At 49.0% G+C, this 17,500-nt stretch overlaps 1 protein-coding gene across 2 annotated transcripts in view; it reads right to left on the bottom strand.

Moving 5' to 3' along the window:
* Positions 1–5,927: 5,927 nt before the first annotated feature.
* The window catches only part of RIMS3 (regulating synaptic membrane exocytosis 3), a 46,890-nt gene continuing 35,317 nt past the window's right edge, over positions 5,928–17,500 (bottom strand). Inside the window, exons 6-8 of one of the 2 annotated variants that reach the window (XM_025389831.1) lie at positions 14,308–14,409; positions 13,847–13,986; positions 5,928–12,010 (exon numbers count right to left, since the gene is read on the bottom strand). In XM_025389831.1, the coding sequence (XP_025245616.1) occupies positions 11,798–12,010; positions 13,847–13,986; positions 14,308–14,409 (455 nt within the window). In that variant the 3' untranslated portion in view covers positions 5,928–11,797. The remainder of the gene's footprint in view (positions 12,011–13,846; positions 13,987–14,307; positions 14,410–17,500) is intronic. The other variant, XM_025389841.1, reaches the window with a different exon arrangement.

The following is a 17,500-nucleotide window of genomic DNA, read 5'->3' on the forward strand; positions in this document are numbered from 1 at the left end:
TGGTCAAATTCTTTTTTTTTTTTTTTTTGAGATGGAGTCTTGCCCAGGCTGCAGTGCAGTGGTCAGCTTTCTGCAACCTCTGCCTCCCAGGTTCAAGCAATTCTCCTGTCTCAGCTCCCAAGTAGGTGGGACTACAGGCACATGCCACCACGCCTGGCTAATTTTTTGTATTTTTAGTAGAGACGGGGTTTCACTGTGTTAGCCAGGATGGTCTTGATCTCCTGATCTTGTGATCTGCCCACCTCGGCCTTCCAAAGTGCTGGGATTACAGGCGTGAGCCACCGCACCCGGCCTGGTCAAATTCCTTTTACGCATTTATTGAGATGATCACATGCTTTTCTCCTTGTTTTCTGTTTGTGTTATCATTCTTTCTTCCTTTTTTCTGCTTTTCCTACCTACTCTTAGATTTTGTATTTTTAGTATTGCAACTTATTTCCATTGTTTATTGTTTTTTTCTTTTTTTATTTTGTGTTTATGCATCTTTAACCACAGTCTACCTTTCAATATCATTTATAACTTCAAATACAATGTAAAAACATTGTATACTTCCGTTTTTCCTGTCCCATTCCTTACGTGATTGTTACCATACAGTTTTCTTCTACATAAGTTATTCACCCCAAAATAAATGGTTGTGGTTTTTTGTTTGTTTTTGCTCAAAGCAATTATCTTCTAAGAAAGTAAACAAAAAGTATTTTGTATTTACACATGTATTTCTGGTGCTCTTCATTCTTTTGTATAGATCTGAATTCCATTTGCTATCATTTTCCTTCAGCCTGAATGATTTGCTTTAATATGTTTTAAAGTGAAAAGTTATGGCAATAAATTCTCTCAACTCATCCCCAGCCCCAAGCATTCACTAATCTACTTTTTATCTCTATAGATTTACCTTTTGTGGACATTTCCTATAAATGGAATCTTACAATATATGATTTTTTGGTGACTGGCTTTTTCCGCTTAGCAAAATGTTTTCAAGGCCACCCATGTTATAGCATGTAGCAGTACTTCTTTCCTTTTTATTGCTAAATAATATCACATTGTATGGATATACCATGTATTTAGCCATTCAACAGGTGATACACATTTGAGATATTTCCACTTTTTGGTTATAATGAATAATACTGCTAGGAACATTCATGTACAAGTTTTTGTGTGGACATATGTTTTCAGTTATCTTTTGTATATACTTAGAAGAAGAATTGCTAGGTCTTATGGCAACTGTATGTTTAACCTTTTGAGGACTGTCAAACTGGTTTCCATAGTGGCTGCATCATTCTGCATTTCCAAAAGTTTCCAATTTCTCCATATCCTCACCACCATCTGTTATTATCTGTATTTTTTTTTTATTAGACAGAGTCTCACACTGTCGCCCAGGATGGAGTGCAGTGGCAAGATCTCGGCTCACTGCAAGCTCCACCTCCCGGGTTCACGCCATTCTCCTGCCTCAGCCTCCCAAGTAGCTGGGACTACAGGTGCCCACCACCACACCCGGCTAATTTTTTTGTATTTTTAGTAGAGACGGGGTTTCACCGTGTTAGCCAGGATGGTCTTGATCTCTTGACCTCGTGATCCACCTGCCTCGGCCTCCTGAAGTGCTGGGATTACAGGCATGAGCCACCGCGCCCAGCCATCTGTCTTTTTTTTTAATCTTAGCCGCCCTACTGGATGTGAGGTAATAACTCACTATGGCTTTGATTTGCATTTCAAGTGCAACAATGAATATCTTTTCATGTACTTATTAGCCATATGTATATCTTCTTTGGAAAAATGTCAATTCAGATCCTTTGCCCATTTTTAATTTTAGTATATTTATGATTGAGATGAAGAGTTATTTACGGAGGCAATGAGGGGGAATTCATTTCTTTGACTTTAGCGTCTGGAGACTGCTCACATTCTTTGACTCATTCTCCCCTTCATCAATCTTCAAAGCCCCTAACACCACATCTCTCTGACCATTGTGGAATCAGAATGGTCTGACTCCCTCTGATTACAGACGAGAAAGATTTTCTTTTTTAAAAAAAAATTTTTTTTTTGAGGCAGAGTCTCACTTTGTCACCCAGGCGGTAGTGCAGTGGCACCATCATAGCCCACTGGAGCCTCAAACTCCTGGGCTCCAGAGGCCCACCTCAGCCTCCTGAGTAGCTGGGATTACAGGCGCTTGCCAGCACACCAAGCTAATTTTTAAATTTTTTTAAAGATAGGTCTTGTTATGTTGCTCAGGCTGGTCTCAAACTCTTGGCCTCAAGCGATGCTCCCACCTTGGCCTCCCAAAGTATTGGGATTACAGGTATGAGTGACTGTGCCTGGCCCAGACTTCCCACTGGTAAGGACCTATGTGATTAGACTGGGCCCACATAATCATCCCAGATAATCCAGGATAATCTCCCTATCTCCAAGTCCTCAAAATACTCATATCTGCAAAGTCCCTTTTGCCATGTCAATTAACATCATCACAGATTTGAGGATTATAATATATCTTCACAGGGCCATTATTCTGCCTACCATACCACCACCACCACAGATGATGCTTCAATGCAAATTCTTATATGTGTCCCTTTAATGGATCTATATACAAATGTACTGGTCATAAGGTCTGCATAATAATTGGACCAGGTAGTGTCAGATTGTTCCCCAAAATGGCTGCACCAGCCTACATTTCAACAACAGAATCTGAAATTCCTGTATCTTCATGTCCTTGCCATCATTTGGTATTACCCAGCTTTCTCATTTTTGCTGGTCTCTTGTAGGTATAAACTGATCTCATTGTTGCCTTAATTTGCATATTAATTATCAATATTAAAAGTTCTTCCTTGCCCTTAATTCACAAAATTACTTACTTTTTAAAATTAACTTTACATTTTACCTTTCAATTTTGAATCTTTCTTTGTCCAGATAGTGACACAGTTTTTTTCCAGTTGTAGTTATGGGATCTTGCTATGTTGCCCAAACTAATTTGGAACTACTGGTCTCAAAGGATCTTTTTGCCTCAGCCTCCCAAAGTGCTGGGATTACAGGTGTCAGCCACTGTGCCCAGCCAAATTTTCCTAACATATTTATACAATCCATTTCCCCCTGTTGTTTTAAGGTGCTCTCTTTGTCATATATTAATTTTCCAGATATTCATGTTTCAATCTTTGGGCATCCTTTTTTACACAGAAGTTAATCTAGCCATTCATGGACTTGCATTACTGCATATAAATTGTAGAGGAAGTTTACCTCTTAAAATACCAACTGAAGGCCGGGTGCGGTGGCTCACGCCTGTAATCTCAGCAGTTTGGGAGGCTGAAGTGGGTGAATCACCTGAGGTCAGAAGTTCAAGACCAGCCTGGCCAATATGGTGAAATCCCATCTCTACTAAAAATACAAAAATTAGCCGAGCATGGTGGCGTGCACCTGTAGTACCAGCTACTCAGGAGGCTGAGGCAGAAGAATCGCTTGAACCTGGGAGGTGGAGGCTGCAGTGAGCTGAGGTCATGCAACTGCACTCCAGCCTGGGCGACAGAGTGAGACTCCATCTCAAAACAAACAAACAAACAAAAAAACCAATTGAAATTTTTATTCAGATCACATCGAATGAGCTGGGTGCAGTGGCTCATGCCTGTAATCCCAGCTACTGGAAAGGCTGAGGTGGGAGGATCACTTGAGCCCAGGAGTTCAAAGCTGCTGTGAGCAATGACTGTGCCTCTGTACTCCATCCTGGGTGACATAGTGAGACCCTGTCTCCTAAATAATAATAATAATAATAATAAATGCATATATATAGAATGTATGGATTTGTGGAGAGCTACCATCTTTAAACTATCTCATCAAAGAACAGGGAATTCCATTTATTCAGATTATCTTTTTTTTTTTTTTTGAGACAAAGTCTCACTCTGTCAGAGTGTAGTGGCACGATCTTGGCTCACTGCAACCTCTGCCTCCCAGGTGCAAGCAGTTCTCTGCCTCAGCCTCGCGAGTAGCTGGGATTACAGGCGCCTGCCACCATGCCCGGCTAATTTTTGTATTTTTAGTAGAGACAGGGTTTCACCATCTTCGCCCGGCTGGTCTTGAACTCCTGACCTCATGATCCACCTGCCTCAGCCTCCCAAAGTGTTGGGATTATAGGCGTGAGCCACCATGCCTGGCCCAGATTATCTCACTCTTTTATTAGAATTTGAAAGTTATCTCCATAGAGGCATTACATATTCTTAAATAATCCCTAGATATTTAATGACTTTTATTGCTATTGTGGATAACTCATACTTATTTTTCATTGGTTTTGGTTGCTATAGAAAAATGCAATTGATTTTGTAAGGTTATCTTGTATCCAGCAACCTTGCTGAATGCTCTTATTAGTTCTAATAATTGATACTGGGTTTTTTTTTGGTAGCTTAACAATCAGATGTGATTGCTTTATTCATGTTTTTGCAAGGCACTGTGGTATGGACTAGAAAAGTTGGAATGACACATGAAAGACAACAGGAAAGTCATTGTGAGGCAGGATGCTTTACTAAAATTTTTAAAGAGACAACAAATTACTTGCTCTGTCACTCAGGCTGGAGTGCAGTGGCACAATCATAGCTCACTGAACCACTGAACTCCTGGGCTCCAAGCAATCCTCCTGCCTCAGCCTCCCAAGTAGCTAAGACTACTGGCATGTGCCACCGTGTCTGGCCAATTTTTAAATTTTTGGTAGAGATGAGTTCTCACTATGTTGCCCTGGCCAGTTTTGAACTACTGGCCGCAAGTGATCATCTTGCCTCTGCCTCCCAAAGTGCTGGGATTACAGACATAAGCCACAGTACCTGGCCTATATTTTACTAATATTTTAAAACCTATTACCTTGTTCACTTTTCCTTCTTGCATTTCAGCCTTTCCATCCAGGATCATTTCCCTTAATAGCAAACATGTAGGATTGATTGTGTTCCAGTCATTGTTCTTAGATATGTTTGTTCTATCTGAAGAACAGCCTTTAGAATTTCTTTGGATCTCAGTTTTTGTTGTCTGCTTTTTGTTTTTTAGAGGGTGGATGGGGGATGGTGCAGTTGTTATTGGAAGGAATTTCTGGATAGAAGCATAGAAGTTCTTAAACTCATGAAAGTATAAGCCATGTCTCAGGGAGAGAGCAGCAGTGGGAAAGAGGGAAAAGACAGAATCCTGGGGGGCCCCAGAGCTCACATATTGATCTTATGATCCTTCCTTCAAGAGATGGTGGTCATGGGACCTGCAAGGCCAAGGGCCAGAGCCAATGCAGTGGAGGTTCCCTGGAGGGCTCTTGGGAGGAGGGTGCCAGCCTTGTGCCAGCAAGCACATGCCATGACGATGCTACACTTCTTTTATCCATCTTCTGTACCCCCCAAACCCAGCCCTAGGAGGACAATGGATCTGCCCAGAAATGACTAAATATTAACATACTGTTCTGCTCCACCATGAGACAGGGAAGACAATGGGCGCTCCAGGCATGAGTGACTGATGGAGGATGCAGCACATAGAGGTTAACTGCTATGTTTACTGCTGGTATCAGGTGTGGCTGCAATAAGCCAGTCAAATGCCTGAGCAGAGATGCTGGATCCAAAAGCTCAGAAAGAAAGGAACAGTGGGTCAACAGCTGTGGCCTTAGCTGAATCTTACCTTCCTCTGTTGTTGGATATCCCTTGTGGAGTCTGTGGAAATAGAAGGCTTTGAGGGCCTGGAAGCAGGGGACCTGGGAGACAGAGCCAGGAAACTGCCTGGACCCGTCAGAGTTCATGGCTCAGCAACATTGCTGTGACCACAGAGTTCCCAAACAGGAGTCAGAGGCCCAGGCCATATGTTTCATGCTTTTTTTCTGAAATGTACTGCTCTCCCCTGCCTCTCCACCAAGGCATCCTCCTCCTCCTCTTTTTAGCCACCTGGAACCCTGTTTTCTTCCTCCTAGAATGAAGAACCATCTATAGAAAGCAACACATGAAACCATTTTCAAACTGACTTTAATCATGTTTTGCTGCCCAAATACTGTACATGCAGAAGCCATGTGAAGAATTTTCTCCTCAAGGGAATTGGCAAGAATGTTGTACGAAACAGCCGGCAGTCCCTCCCAGCTGTGCACCTGCCACCCGGGAACCACAACAAGTTAGGAAAGATGCTGCACATAGAAAATGTATAGAGCACAGATATAAAAGGCTAATTGCTTCTTATCCAAACAGTGTGCTTGTCAGTCCCTATCAGCTATCTCTCTCTTTGCAAGATGCATTTGGAAAGTCTAAAAAAAGGGGTTCTCGCCTTCTGTGAGTTTATATGCTAAAGGAGTTGGTTGAGCTATCAGGCCCACTCTTCCTAAGGAAGCAGCCGCCCTGCCTTCTGAGATGATGTCTGGTTAAAGACATTCTGGAAGGAGTGGTCTGGAGGAAGGAGTGGTCTTAAGAAGCAAACTACTTTGAAGGGAAATAAGTTCCCTCTCTCCTCCCATCAGAGAACATTTCCTTTAGAATTCTCAGATCTTCAACTCTCCTGCTGATGTCATCCCAGCAGCAGAAATGAGGAAAGACCCAGCCTCATCTGCTGGTGGGGACACTGACCTACTCAGGGTGTAGCTGAGGCTGTGACATCACATCAGCACCTTGAAAATTGTCCATTGTAGACAACCCTTCATTATGTCTCATCATAACACGAGAATAAAAGAGGGAGGACAAACCACGAAGAGAGGAAAGCAGAAACTCTGTTAGGATTCCCAGAGTTCTTGTCTGAGGCAGCATCTGGGCGTGGACCAGATGAGGGCCTGCGCCCAGCCTGGGCATCAGGGGCTGGAGGAAACCAGCCCACGGAGACAGGAACCAGGTGCACCAGGCTCGCAACCCTCATGTGCTCCGGATCAGAGACTTTTAATTAAAACCGGGAGGGAACCATGGGGAGATGAGCTAATGCTCCCATTTTGCAGATGAGGAAGCTGAGGCCCAGAAAAGTGAGGAGCCTTGCCCAAGGTCACAGTTTCTGGCAAAACTGTACAGAACAGCCTTTGATTCCCTGTAGCCAGCTGTCCCCGTCCAGATCACTGGCTAATGGGGTGGATGCTCAGTTGCCCCTGGAATTCCCAGGCCCCATTCTGTTAGCCAAGCTGACTGGAACCCAGGCTCAGGGACCCTTCCTGGCATCATTGTGAACTCCTTGGGAGGTCCAAGGCCCTGTCCTTACTGGCCAAGTTTCCAGCCAGAGCCCTGGAAGGGTTTCCCAAAGCAGAAACACTCATGCTTTTCAACAAGCACCTGCCCCAAGCCAGTCTAGGCCCCTGAGAGAATGCAACTTTCTCTCACTGATGTGGCTTCCCTCACAGGCACAGCCATGCTGGGCCCACACAAGCCCAAGCTCAGGGTTTGGGGGGAGGGGAGGGAGGGAGAGTTGCTTTGCTACATGGAAAGATTAAGCCCTTTATCAGAGAACAAGGTCCCACCGTCGGACATGCCAACATCTGAGCCACGTTTGTGCAACTCAGCCGGCAGAGTTGGTGCCCAAGGAGGCCAAGTTGCTCTCTTTGGCATCACTGACATTGCTCTGAGATGCTCAGGCACGCTTTTAAAAGAACCCTTTCCCAGCCAGACCAGGCCAGTCCAGCCCCCATCAGGCCTCACCTGATTGTGTGGGCTTCCCCTGCTCTTCAATCATGCTTGTTTTGTTTTGCCCCAACCTCTTCTGACGTGAGTGAAAAGGTTGAGGGAGAAGGCAGGGGGGATGTGTCCACATTTTCATCTCCTCCCTGACCACTCAGTGAAAGACAGTCCGGTAGAAGAAGCAGCATTTTAAAGAATCTCTTTATGTGTCAGGATACTGGAGAAGAAAACTCTGAGGAGTGGAAGAGAAAGGTAGGAGGAGGCAGGGAAGCAGGCCTCTTCTTTTCCATCTCCCTGCAGCCACTGCAGAAACACTGCTGGACAACCTTCTGGCCCTGAATGATGTGCCATCTCTCCAGCCAGGTGGAGGGCAACTCATCTACAACATCAAGCAAAGGCAGCACTTTCTTGCAGAGTTTGCACAGTGCTAGAGGCAACCAGAGAGATACAAAAGAGGAGCATCACTAAAGCCCCATTGCTTTCTGGGCTGAGGAAGATGGGGAATATGAGGTATTGGGAGGGCTGGAACCCCAGGGGAAGAGGAGCTCAGCGTCTCCTGGGCAGCAGGGCATGGAATAGGGACCCTGGTTGCATGTCAGGGCTCCTGGTAACATAGGCTAAGATTGTGCTACATTTCATTTCCAAAGAAGTACCCTTGGAGGTCTTTGTTGTCTTTAAAAATGGAGGCTTCTGCTCTCCTCAAGGCTGGCAGTAAAGAAGAGATCAGAGATGCTTCCCTGGTGGGTGGCATGACCATGGGAGGACTGGCTTGACCTCAGTGTTCTAACCGGCAGTGATTCCACGGGGAATGAGCTCTATGGGTGGTCTTTCTTGGAGCTCCTGGGTTCTGCCTCAGCCCCCATGAAATGCTGGCATTGCCTAGGACTTGCTGCATCCCAAGAGCCTCCTAAGTGCTCCTTTCCTAGTAGAATTGGGTGGTAGAAGAAACCGGATGGGGAGTGATTTTGGAGATGGTTCTTCCCTGAAGGATCAAGTTCCCCTTGTCAAACCAAGACTTGGCTCCATTTACTGGAGCCTTTTTCATACCAAAGACCCATTGCAGGGAAAAGGAGTCTATGAAGAAAGTAGGACAGAATGAACAGAGCAGAAATACAAAGACAGACGCTCTGAGTCATCCATCACTGTCCCTGCCCACAACCCAACATACTGCAGGGCCACTCCTGTCTCTGCCATATGCACGGTGAACCTCGCCTGACCAGAGGAGGTGGAATGACAAAGAGCTCCATTCCTGTAACCACTGCAGGGTTTCATCTGGGTGAGGGGGCATTTGGAGCCAGGACACTGAACCTGGCAGTGACTTGGCCCCAGGGTGGGAGACTTCTGGAGGGATCATGTTCCTTCCTTCCCCACCATCCCTCCTCAAACAGCAGATGCTCCCCCACCCCAGCAAATACCAAGAGTTACACCTGCACATCCACCTCTTCTGGGACAGGCTAGCTCCAGAGTGGCTTTTCAGACAAGCCCCTGCATCCAGGATGCTGAGAAACAGACCCTTAAGTCCAGCCACACTGCATCACACAGACATGTCAGCCTCGCACAACTTTACCCTCATGGGGTAAAATCCAGGTGGGGATGAGGAACTTATATGGTGCAAAAGGTTAAAAGAATAATTCCCCAAGGTCGATTTGAGGAGGAAATTACCTTCTTTTAGAGAGGTGGAAGAGCGGAGTGGCCCAACTGCTGGGCAGTTTTGGCAGCCGGGGATTGTAGGTAGGTCAGCCCAAGTTACCAGCACATCAGGCCCCTCCTCCAGCTAGAACCTCCCCTGCGCTAACCCTTCCCCAGAGGCAAGGGGCACCACGGCCTGGAACCCCCCAGTGGCAGGCCTCTCTGCAAGCAGCTCGCCACCAGAGGAATGAGGGTATGGGTAGCCCCCACTTCCTGGGGTGACTGCTGGTCTGGGTATCACCACTCAGTGCTACATCAGCAAACGTCTCTACTGTCCTGTGGGTCACTAACAACCCTGTTATCCCAAAGGTGCAGAGTATTTTCACACCACTCTGACAGTGACTGCTGTAGAGGTGAATAAATCATAAACAGATTAAAATACCCTTTTGCAAGGGAGTTTCCTTCTTGATCCTCCACTAGGATGGAGGAGGACAGAGCCCTTTGTCCATTTCTAAGAACTTGACGAACGCAATGGGCCTGGGGAGAGCATTTCTGCCTAAAGAGAAAACTCAGCCCAGTGGCCTCCTTCCCATCTCTATGCACCCAATGGCCCCCTTCTCTGATACTAGAAGAATAGAGGCTCAGGCAGAGACAGGAGCCTGGGAGCTAACTCTGTTCATTTCCTTCCTGCCCTTACCCACTTCTTGTCCTGTGGGCAGGCCAGGTGGGGTTCTGGCTTCTTCCCCTATCTTTCTTGGGAGGAGTTACAGGATTCTAGCTTCAACCCAACACGGAACCATGCCAGCCAAAGAGGCCCTTTGGGCTGAGATGGCCTATCCACAAGCCGCCACTGCCTCCATGCCCCTCCAACTTTGGTTATGAATGGAGGCCCCAAGTCATTCAGGCCCCAAGACCTTTCTACTGCTACCCCAGGTAGTGCATCCCTGCCTCAGGTGCTGGGGCCACAGCAATTTCAGCACCTGGGGATAATGCCTGGGGAGAGGTGGAAAGAGCACCTTCCCCACACCTCCACTGTCCTGCTGCTTTCTTCCCTACCAGATACAAACCCAAGGGCTGCTCTGTCCATCTCCTGAGCAACCTCTTGCCTTTCACCCTAGAGCTGAGGAGGGACAGGGACAGGTCTGGGCATTCCTGAGTCAGACTTCAGGATTCCCACGGGACAGATTTCACAGGGTCCAGTCCAGGCAATGGTCCCCACCAATAGGGCCCAGTTGTCAAATCAAGTTAGGGTTTGAGTGGCTGTGAGAAGCTCCAGCCAGACATGGGTGAGAAAGCAAGCAGAGGCAGGTGAGTGCCTGGAGCAGATGGCTCTGCAGAGGGCAGCAGTGGGGCACAGGAGAGCAGGGAGGCTCGGGGGAGGGGGAAGTATTGCTTAGACAGAGCTGGTGATGGTGGCAGACGAGAGTCCGGAGCCAGGCTGCTGGAGCCCAGCTGAGTCTGAGCTCCCAGACAGGGACCCTGGTCTGGAAATGCACAAAAACTGGAGCCCCAAATGAACAACTTCATGCAGCGAATCCCCAAATGCCAGACGGGATCCTCAGCAGTGGCGGGGAATAAGTCAGCCTCAGCCTTCCTTATTCCGGCAAACAGCCCTACCCACAGCACCTCCTTACCGAGTCATGCCCACCAGGAATGAGCCCCAAGGGGGTCAGGACCACCCTCAGGGCCTCAGGAGGACTGTCTGCTTTAGCAGATAACATGCCCTCTTGCGGCTGCCTGCCCAGGCCCACCGGCAGAGCTCCTTCAGCTTGGCGGAGTTGGGAGGCTTGAAGAGACAGGAGATGAAGAACGAATGCTAAGGGGGCACCTGGCCAGGAACCCTGGAACCAAGACCTCGTGCTTCACTGGAGGAAGGAGGCGGTTCCAGCTGCACAGAGAAAGTCATTTCTAAGCCCTCAGCCCGCTGCCCCCCCCCCCGGGTACCCTCTGCCTCCCCAGGGCCCTGGCCAGGGAGCTAGGTGGGCATGCTACATGCTGCAGAACGCATTCAGTGGCAGGAAGAGCTGCCGGAGCGGCTCTGGTGGGGTGGGGTTCCCAGAGGGCCTTCCGTGTGGCCAGCTGCAGCGGATGCTACATTCCTCAGAAAACAGTGGCAGAGCCAGGAGAGTCAAGAGTGGAACAAAAGACAAGACAGAAAACAAAGCAGAGACCACCAGGAGCAGGCACAGGTGGAGAACACACAGGCTCTGCCCCGGGCCCAGGACCAGACAGCACCGACCAGTGGCCGCGTGCCCCACTTCCACCACTGGAGACTCCTCAGGGTGAGTCGTGTCCACACAACACTCCTTTGGGTTTCTTTTCAACAAGATACAAAGAGACGTGGAGACATATCAGCCCAAGTCGTCACCAGGAGTGACTATACCCAGACAAATGAACAGATAGAACGTGGTCACGTACACACACACACATGAACACACGCACACACGCACACACTACAGTCTCCACTGCCAGCTGGGATGAGCCCAGTAGCCAACAGGCATGCAGCAGGACAAGGGGTCCAGAAAGACACGAAGACTATGTACAGGGGAGGACATGGGGCCAGCAGGCACCCCTCCCCACACCACCATCCTGGCCTCTTCCTGACATCCTTAAGAGCATGAGGGGCTGGTGGCACTCTCCAGGGAAGACTGGGACAGGCGCCTCGTGAGGGATCCGAGTGTGGAGTCTGCCACTGAGGAGGTGGGGAAGAGTTTGTACCAGCCGGTGACCGCGGCGCTCAGGTCCAGCTCGTCCAGCATGATCTGGGCCATGCCCATGAAGCACTTGTGGTCCATGCGGCCATAGTCTCCCCAGACAATCACCTGCCAGGAAGAAGAGAGGGAGGGAGTGAGCCACCTCCCTGACTCCGGGACTGTGCAGCAGGCCCGGGAACCTACAAGTTTCAGCAGGGTACAGATGGAACAGAGGGAGCCAGAACTCAGACTGATTTCACACAATAATTTACTGAGCACTTGAGGTGTGTTAGATACGATCCTATGGATTTTACCTAGATTCTTTCTTCCAATTGTTATAACAAGTCACGTAGGTAGGGGTGCTCTGTATCATTATTTCCACGGAGGAAACTGTAGCTCAGAAAGGTTAATTAGCTAACCTAAAGTTGCAGAGTAACTTGTGGCAGAGCTTGGATTAGGACCCCGGCGTGTGACTCCAGAGCCTCTCAGCATTTCAGATCACAGCCTTCCCCAGGAAGGGGCAGACTGAGAGTTCAGGACCTGGCCATAGCTCTAGCTGTGCTGCTGGCTTGCCATGGGACTTGTGTAAGCTCCATGCCCTCACTGGACCTGTGTTTCCAGCCACACCACTGGGAGAGAGGAATGGATTCGCTCAGTGATTTTCAAACTTATGTTTTCACTGGTGAATCCTTTTCTAAGCAGACACCAAAGATTATTCTTCCCATTCCCCAAAGCCTAGGGTTCTGCAGTTCTTTTTTATTTTTAATTTTTAAGAGACAGGGTCTCGCTCTGTCACCCAGGCTGGAGTACAGTGGCATAATCATAGCTCACTGCAGCCTTGACCTCCTGGGCTCAAGCAATCCTCCTGCCTCAGCACCTCGAGTAGCTGGGATTACTGGCACAGGCCACCATGACCAGCTAATTTTTTTTTTTTTTCATTTTTTAGAGATGGGATCTTGCTATGTTGCCAGGCTGGTCTCAAACTCTTGGGCTCAAATGATCCTCCTGCCTCAGCCTTCCAAGTCTCTAGGATTATAGGTGTGAGCCACCGTGTCTGGCTCTGCAGTTTCAATTTACAATTCCAAGGCCCCTTGCCACAGAACCATCTCAGCCCGGAGGAACAGCCCTAGATGAGAAGTTGAATGGCCCAGACAGTCCCTGGCTCTAGCCTCCTCTCTGTCGCCTTCATGGCCTCAGGCAAGATCAGCAGCCGCCACCATGGCCGTTAATACTTAGAGAGTAGCTGTTTATGTGGCAGGCACTATGTAAGGCTCCCTACATGCACTCCTCTGTTTAATCGTCACAACATCTACCCATGGCTAATGAGTGCTGAGCTGGAATCTGAACTTACGACTGAGCCCAGAGACTGATCCCCCACTGTGCTTTATCCCCACATGACCTCAGGTTCATCTATGAAATGAGCATGAAGATCCCTCCCTCCCAGGACTGTTGAGAAGGGCTAACAATACCAAGTGTGCAGAAGGCCTTTGTTGCTTTCAGGTATTTGGGATGAGAGTCACCTGGCCTAGGCTCACCCCAAGCAAGTGACTTCATCTGTAAGAGACTCTGTTTCCGTAAAGTGGAGAGAATCACACCTACTCCACCTGATCATCTGCAGGATGAAGTGAGGTCGTGCTTGGAAAGCACCTAACACAAGGCTTGGCACAGACCTGATGTGCAATGAACATTAGCACTAGGGGAAGGAGGAGGCAGTGGTCACATGTGTCCTGGTTCTACCTACCAGCTGTGCAACCTAGGGAGCAATTTGGTTACCCCCAAAACCTTGGTTTCCTTATGAATCAGCTGGGGACAAGAATACCTCACAGGGTTGTGAAAGTAAATGAATAATGCAAATTAATGCACCTACCACAGCACCTGGCACAGGATGAATCATAAATGAAAAACTTCAAATTACAACTTCCAGTCTGTGAGTCCACCCTGCCCTACTCGCCCTGTGACACCCACCTGCAGCACCTTGCCCTGGGGTCCCTCGTCAAAGAGCAGAGCCTGCTGGTACAGGGGATCACAGGTCTTCTTGGTCATCTTTGTCTTCTTCTTGGCCAAGCAGGCCCCATTCTCCAGCAGGTAAACCTTGATATAGGTGGCTAAGGGAGGAGAGAATGTATGACAGGGAGGGGTCCAGAACAGACAGCTATGGCCTGCCCATCCCGTAACTGCCAGGTGATCTTGGAGGTGAGCAGGATGCATGGAATGAGCCAGCCAATGAACAGCAGGCAGAAGAGGTGACTCAAGTACTGGTTCCTCTATCCTCCTTTACTCCCCACCCTAGTCACTGGCCTTCCAGGCAAGCTGTGACCCTACTGTCAAGAATCCCGATTTAAGGCAGAGGGAGCTGAGGACCTGCTAGACCCAGAGCTCGGCTCTATGCCCCTCCCTGTCAGGACCCCATTTCCAAAATCCCTCACCTGGGAGGGATTTGGAGCCTGGTTTGGGGGTCAGGCCCCGAGCTTCAATCACTTCCACCTCCAGCTGGCCACTGCGGTCCATGATGGCAATGTGCACATCTCCTGAAAGGAAGAAGAGGGTGAGTCCAGGCAGGGCCAGACCAAGGGGCAGGCCAGCCAGCTGCTGTGCTGAATGCCAGCCTGTGGAGGAGGCTACATGATCACTAGAAAGGGAACAAGATGGCACCAACCACATGGGTCAGAACTGCTCTCGGGAGACCACTTTAAAGCAGCTGAGGGCCCTTTGATAGGCCCCTTAGGGTGGGGTGGGGTGGGGGCATGACCATCAGGGCCATGACTGGGTAACAACAGATGGCTGCCAAACCCCCGTCTGTGTCTGGCTAACTGGGAGGCTCCTGTTTTACTGAGCAGAATAGCAAACTTGGGGACAGAGCTTCCTGTGTCAGGAAGACAGGGGAGGCTGTGGGCTCAGTGGCTGTTCTTCACGTCTCCATACATCTGTGTTGAAAGAACATCCATTTGAGGCCGGGTGCGGTGGCTCACACTTGTAATCCCAGCACTCTGGGAGGCCGAGGCAGGCGGATCACGAGGTCAGAAGATTGAGACCATCCTGGCTAACATGGTGAAACCTATCTCTACTAAAAGTACAAAAAATTAGCCAGGCATGGTGGTGTGCACCTGTAGTCCCAGCTACTTGGGAAGCTGAGGCAGGAGAATCACTTGAACCCAGGAGGCGGAGGCTGTAGTAGGCCAAGATCACACCACAGCACTCTGGCCTAGGCAACAGAGGGAGACTCTGTCTCAAAAAAAAAAAAAAAAAAAAAAAAAAGAAAGAAAGAAAGAAAGAACACACGAGGCACTATCTGGCAACAAGGGTCTGCTAGTGCATTACCAGTGGAGGCAGGGAAGGCCAGCAGACTTTCTGGGTGTGGACAGCTGAGAAATCTTCACTGTACTCCCATAGAATGGATTATCCAGCTGGGGCAAGGTCTGTGTGTGGACTTATGGCAGTTACCTGATTTCTAGGAACTCTTAGCTTTGTTCAACATTGGTTGGCAGAATTTGGAATTATGTAGTAGTCTGTCACTCAGAACAAAGTGAAGTCCTTTACAGGGGTGCAGAATCATAAGCCTGGTCCAGAAGAATCAAATGGGCCAGACTTTGAATTCAGTCACCCATTTTTAGATTCTCTGAGCCATCATGCAATTTTTGTATTTGTATACTAGGGAAGATGGGGGTTTACTAATTTCTTTTTTTTTTTTTGAGACGGAGTCTTGCTCTGTCGCCCAGGCTGGAGTGCAGTGGCGCGATCTCACCTCACTGCAACCTCCACCTCCCGGGCCCACGCCATTCTCCTGCCTCAGCCTCCCAAGTAGCTGGGACCACAGGCGCCCGCCACCGTGTCCGGCTAATTTTTTGTATTTTTAGTAGAGATGGGGTTTCACTGTGTTAGCCAGGATGGTCTCGATTTCCTGACCTTGTGATCCGCCCGCCTCAGCCTCCCAAAGTGCTGGGATTACAGGGGTGAGCCACCGCGCCTGGTGGGTTTACTAATTTCAAGAGACATCCTGGAATTCATCCACCTCCATCCAGCTATTCCTGACCTCCTTGTGGGGAAGGGAGAAGGGAAGGCCTTGGGAATTAATCTCCAGGTCTCACCGTAACATCACTAATGAGGTGAATGAGGCAAACCTGTCCTTCCCTGGTCTGATACCAGGGGGTACCACACACAAATGGTCCTGGCTGCCATGGCACATTAGCCTTGTGGAAGTGGCTGCCCCCTCTCACTGCTGCCCAGCCTGTGGCTGGGTCTAGGGCTGTGAAAAGCAGGCTCCCCAGACCCTTAAGAGACTGAAAACAAGGTTCCAGCCCTTGAATTGGATTTGGCTAATTCCCAGCCCTTGCTTTCGGCTGACCCTCACCGTCTGAGGGTCCCTATCAACTCCTGTTCCATCAGGCAGGAGCTCCTGGGCAGGAGCTTTTGAGGGCATTGCAGTGGAAGGAGTCCTGGCCTGGAATGGAACTCCAGCTCCACTGCATGACTCACAGCAGGACACTGCACTCGGCTTCCTCATTTGCTGGGAGGGTCAAAGGCTCAGCACTGTCCTGATGGGGGCTGAGTGGGGACATGTGAGTCAGGCGCTGCTCAGGTCAGACTGAGGGGAAAGGGGTGGAGGCGAGGAGGCACCTGTGGAGGAGTTATCCCGGGGAGGAGCTGCTGGAAGCCAACACAGCCAACACCTAAGGGAGGGAGGAGGCAGGGAGGCTCTGTCTGAGAGCTCATGAAATAGGCCAGACTGAAGCTAACAGGACCAAACGTAGGCTTCAGGAAGTACCATCATCCCTCAGTATCCATGGGGGATTGGTTCCAGAACCCTACCCTGCTCCCACCCAGGGATATCAAAATCCTTGGATGCTCCAGTCTCTAATATAAAATGGCAGCTGGGAGGCCAAGGCAGGTGGATTGCCTGAGCTCAGGAGTTCAAGACCAGCCTGGGCAACATGGTGAAACCCCATATCTACTAAAATACAAAGAAAAAAATTTAGCCAGGCATGGCAGTGTGTGCCTGTAGTCCCAGCTACTTGGGAGGCTGAGGCAGGAGAATTGCTTGAACCTGGGAGGTGGAGGTTGCAGTGAGCCAAGATCGTGCCACTGCACTCCAGCCTGGTGACAGAGCGAGACTCCATCTCAAAATAAATAAATAAATAATAAAATGGCAGCCAGGCACAGTGGCTTATGCCTGTAATCCTGGTACTTTGGGAGGCCGAGGTGGATGCGTCACGTGAAGTCAGGAGTTCGAGACTAGCCTGGCCAATACAGTGAAACCCCGTCTCTACTACAAATACAAAAATTAGCTGGGCATGGTGGCACATGCCTGTAATCTCAGCTACTCAGGAGGCTGAGGCAGGAGAATCACTTGAACCTGGGAGGTGGAGGTTAGGTTATGGTGAGCCAAGATCACGCCAGTGCACTCCAGCCTGGGCAACAGAGTGAGACTTCATCTCAAAAATAAAATAAAATAATAAAAATAGCATAGTGTTTGCATATAATCTATGCACATCCTCTTATATGCTTTATTTTATTTAGTTTTTGAGACAGGGTCTCACTATATTGCCTAGGCTGGTCTCAAACTCCTGGGCTCAAGCAATCCTCCAGCCTTAGCCTCCTGAGTAGCTGGGAATACAGGCACAG

This window comes from Theropithecus gelada, chromosome 1, assembly GCF_003255815.1.
Source record: "Theropithecus gelada isolate Dixy chromosome 1, Tgel_1.0, whole genome shotgun sequence".
In the NCBI taxonomy this organism is placed as follows: domain Eukaryota; kingdom Metazoa; phylum Chordata; class Mammalia; order Primates; family Cercopithecidae; genus Theropithecus; species Theropithecus gelada.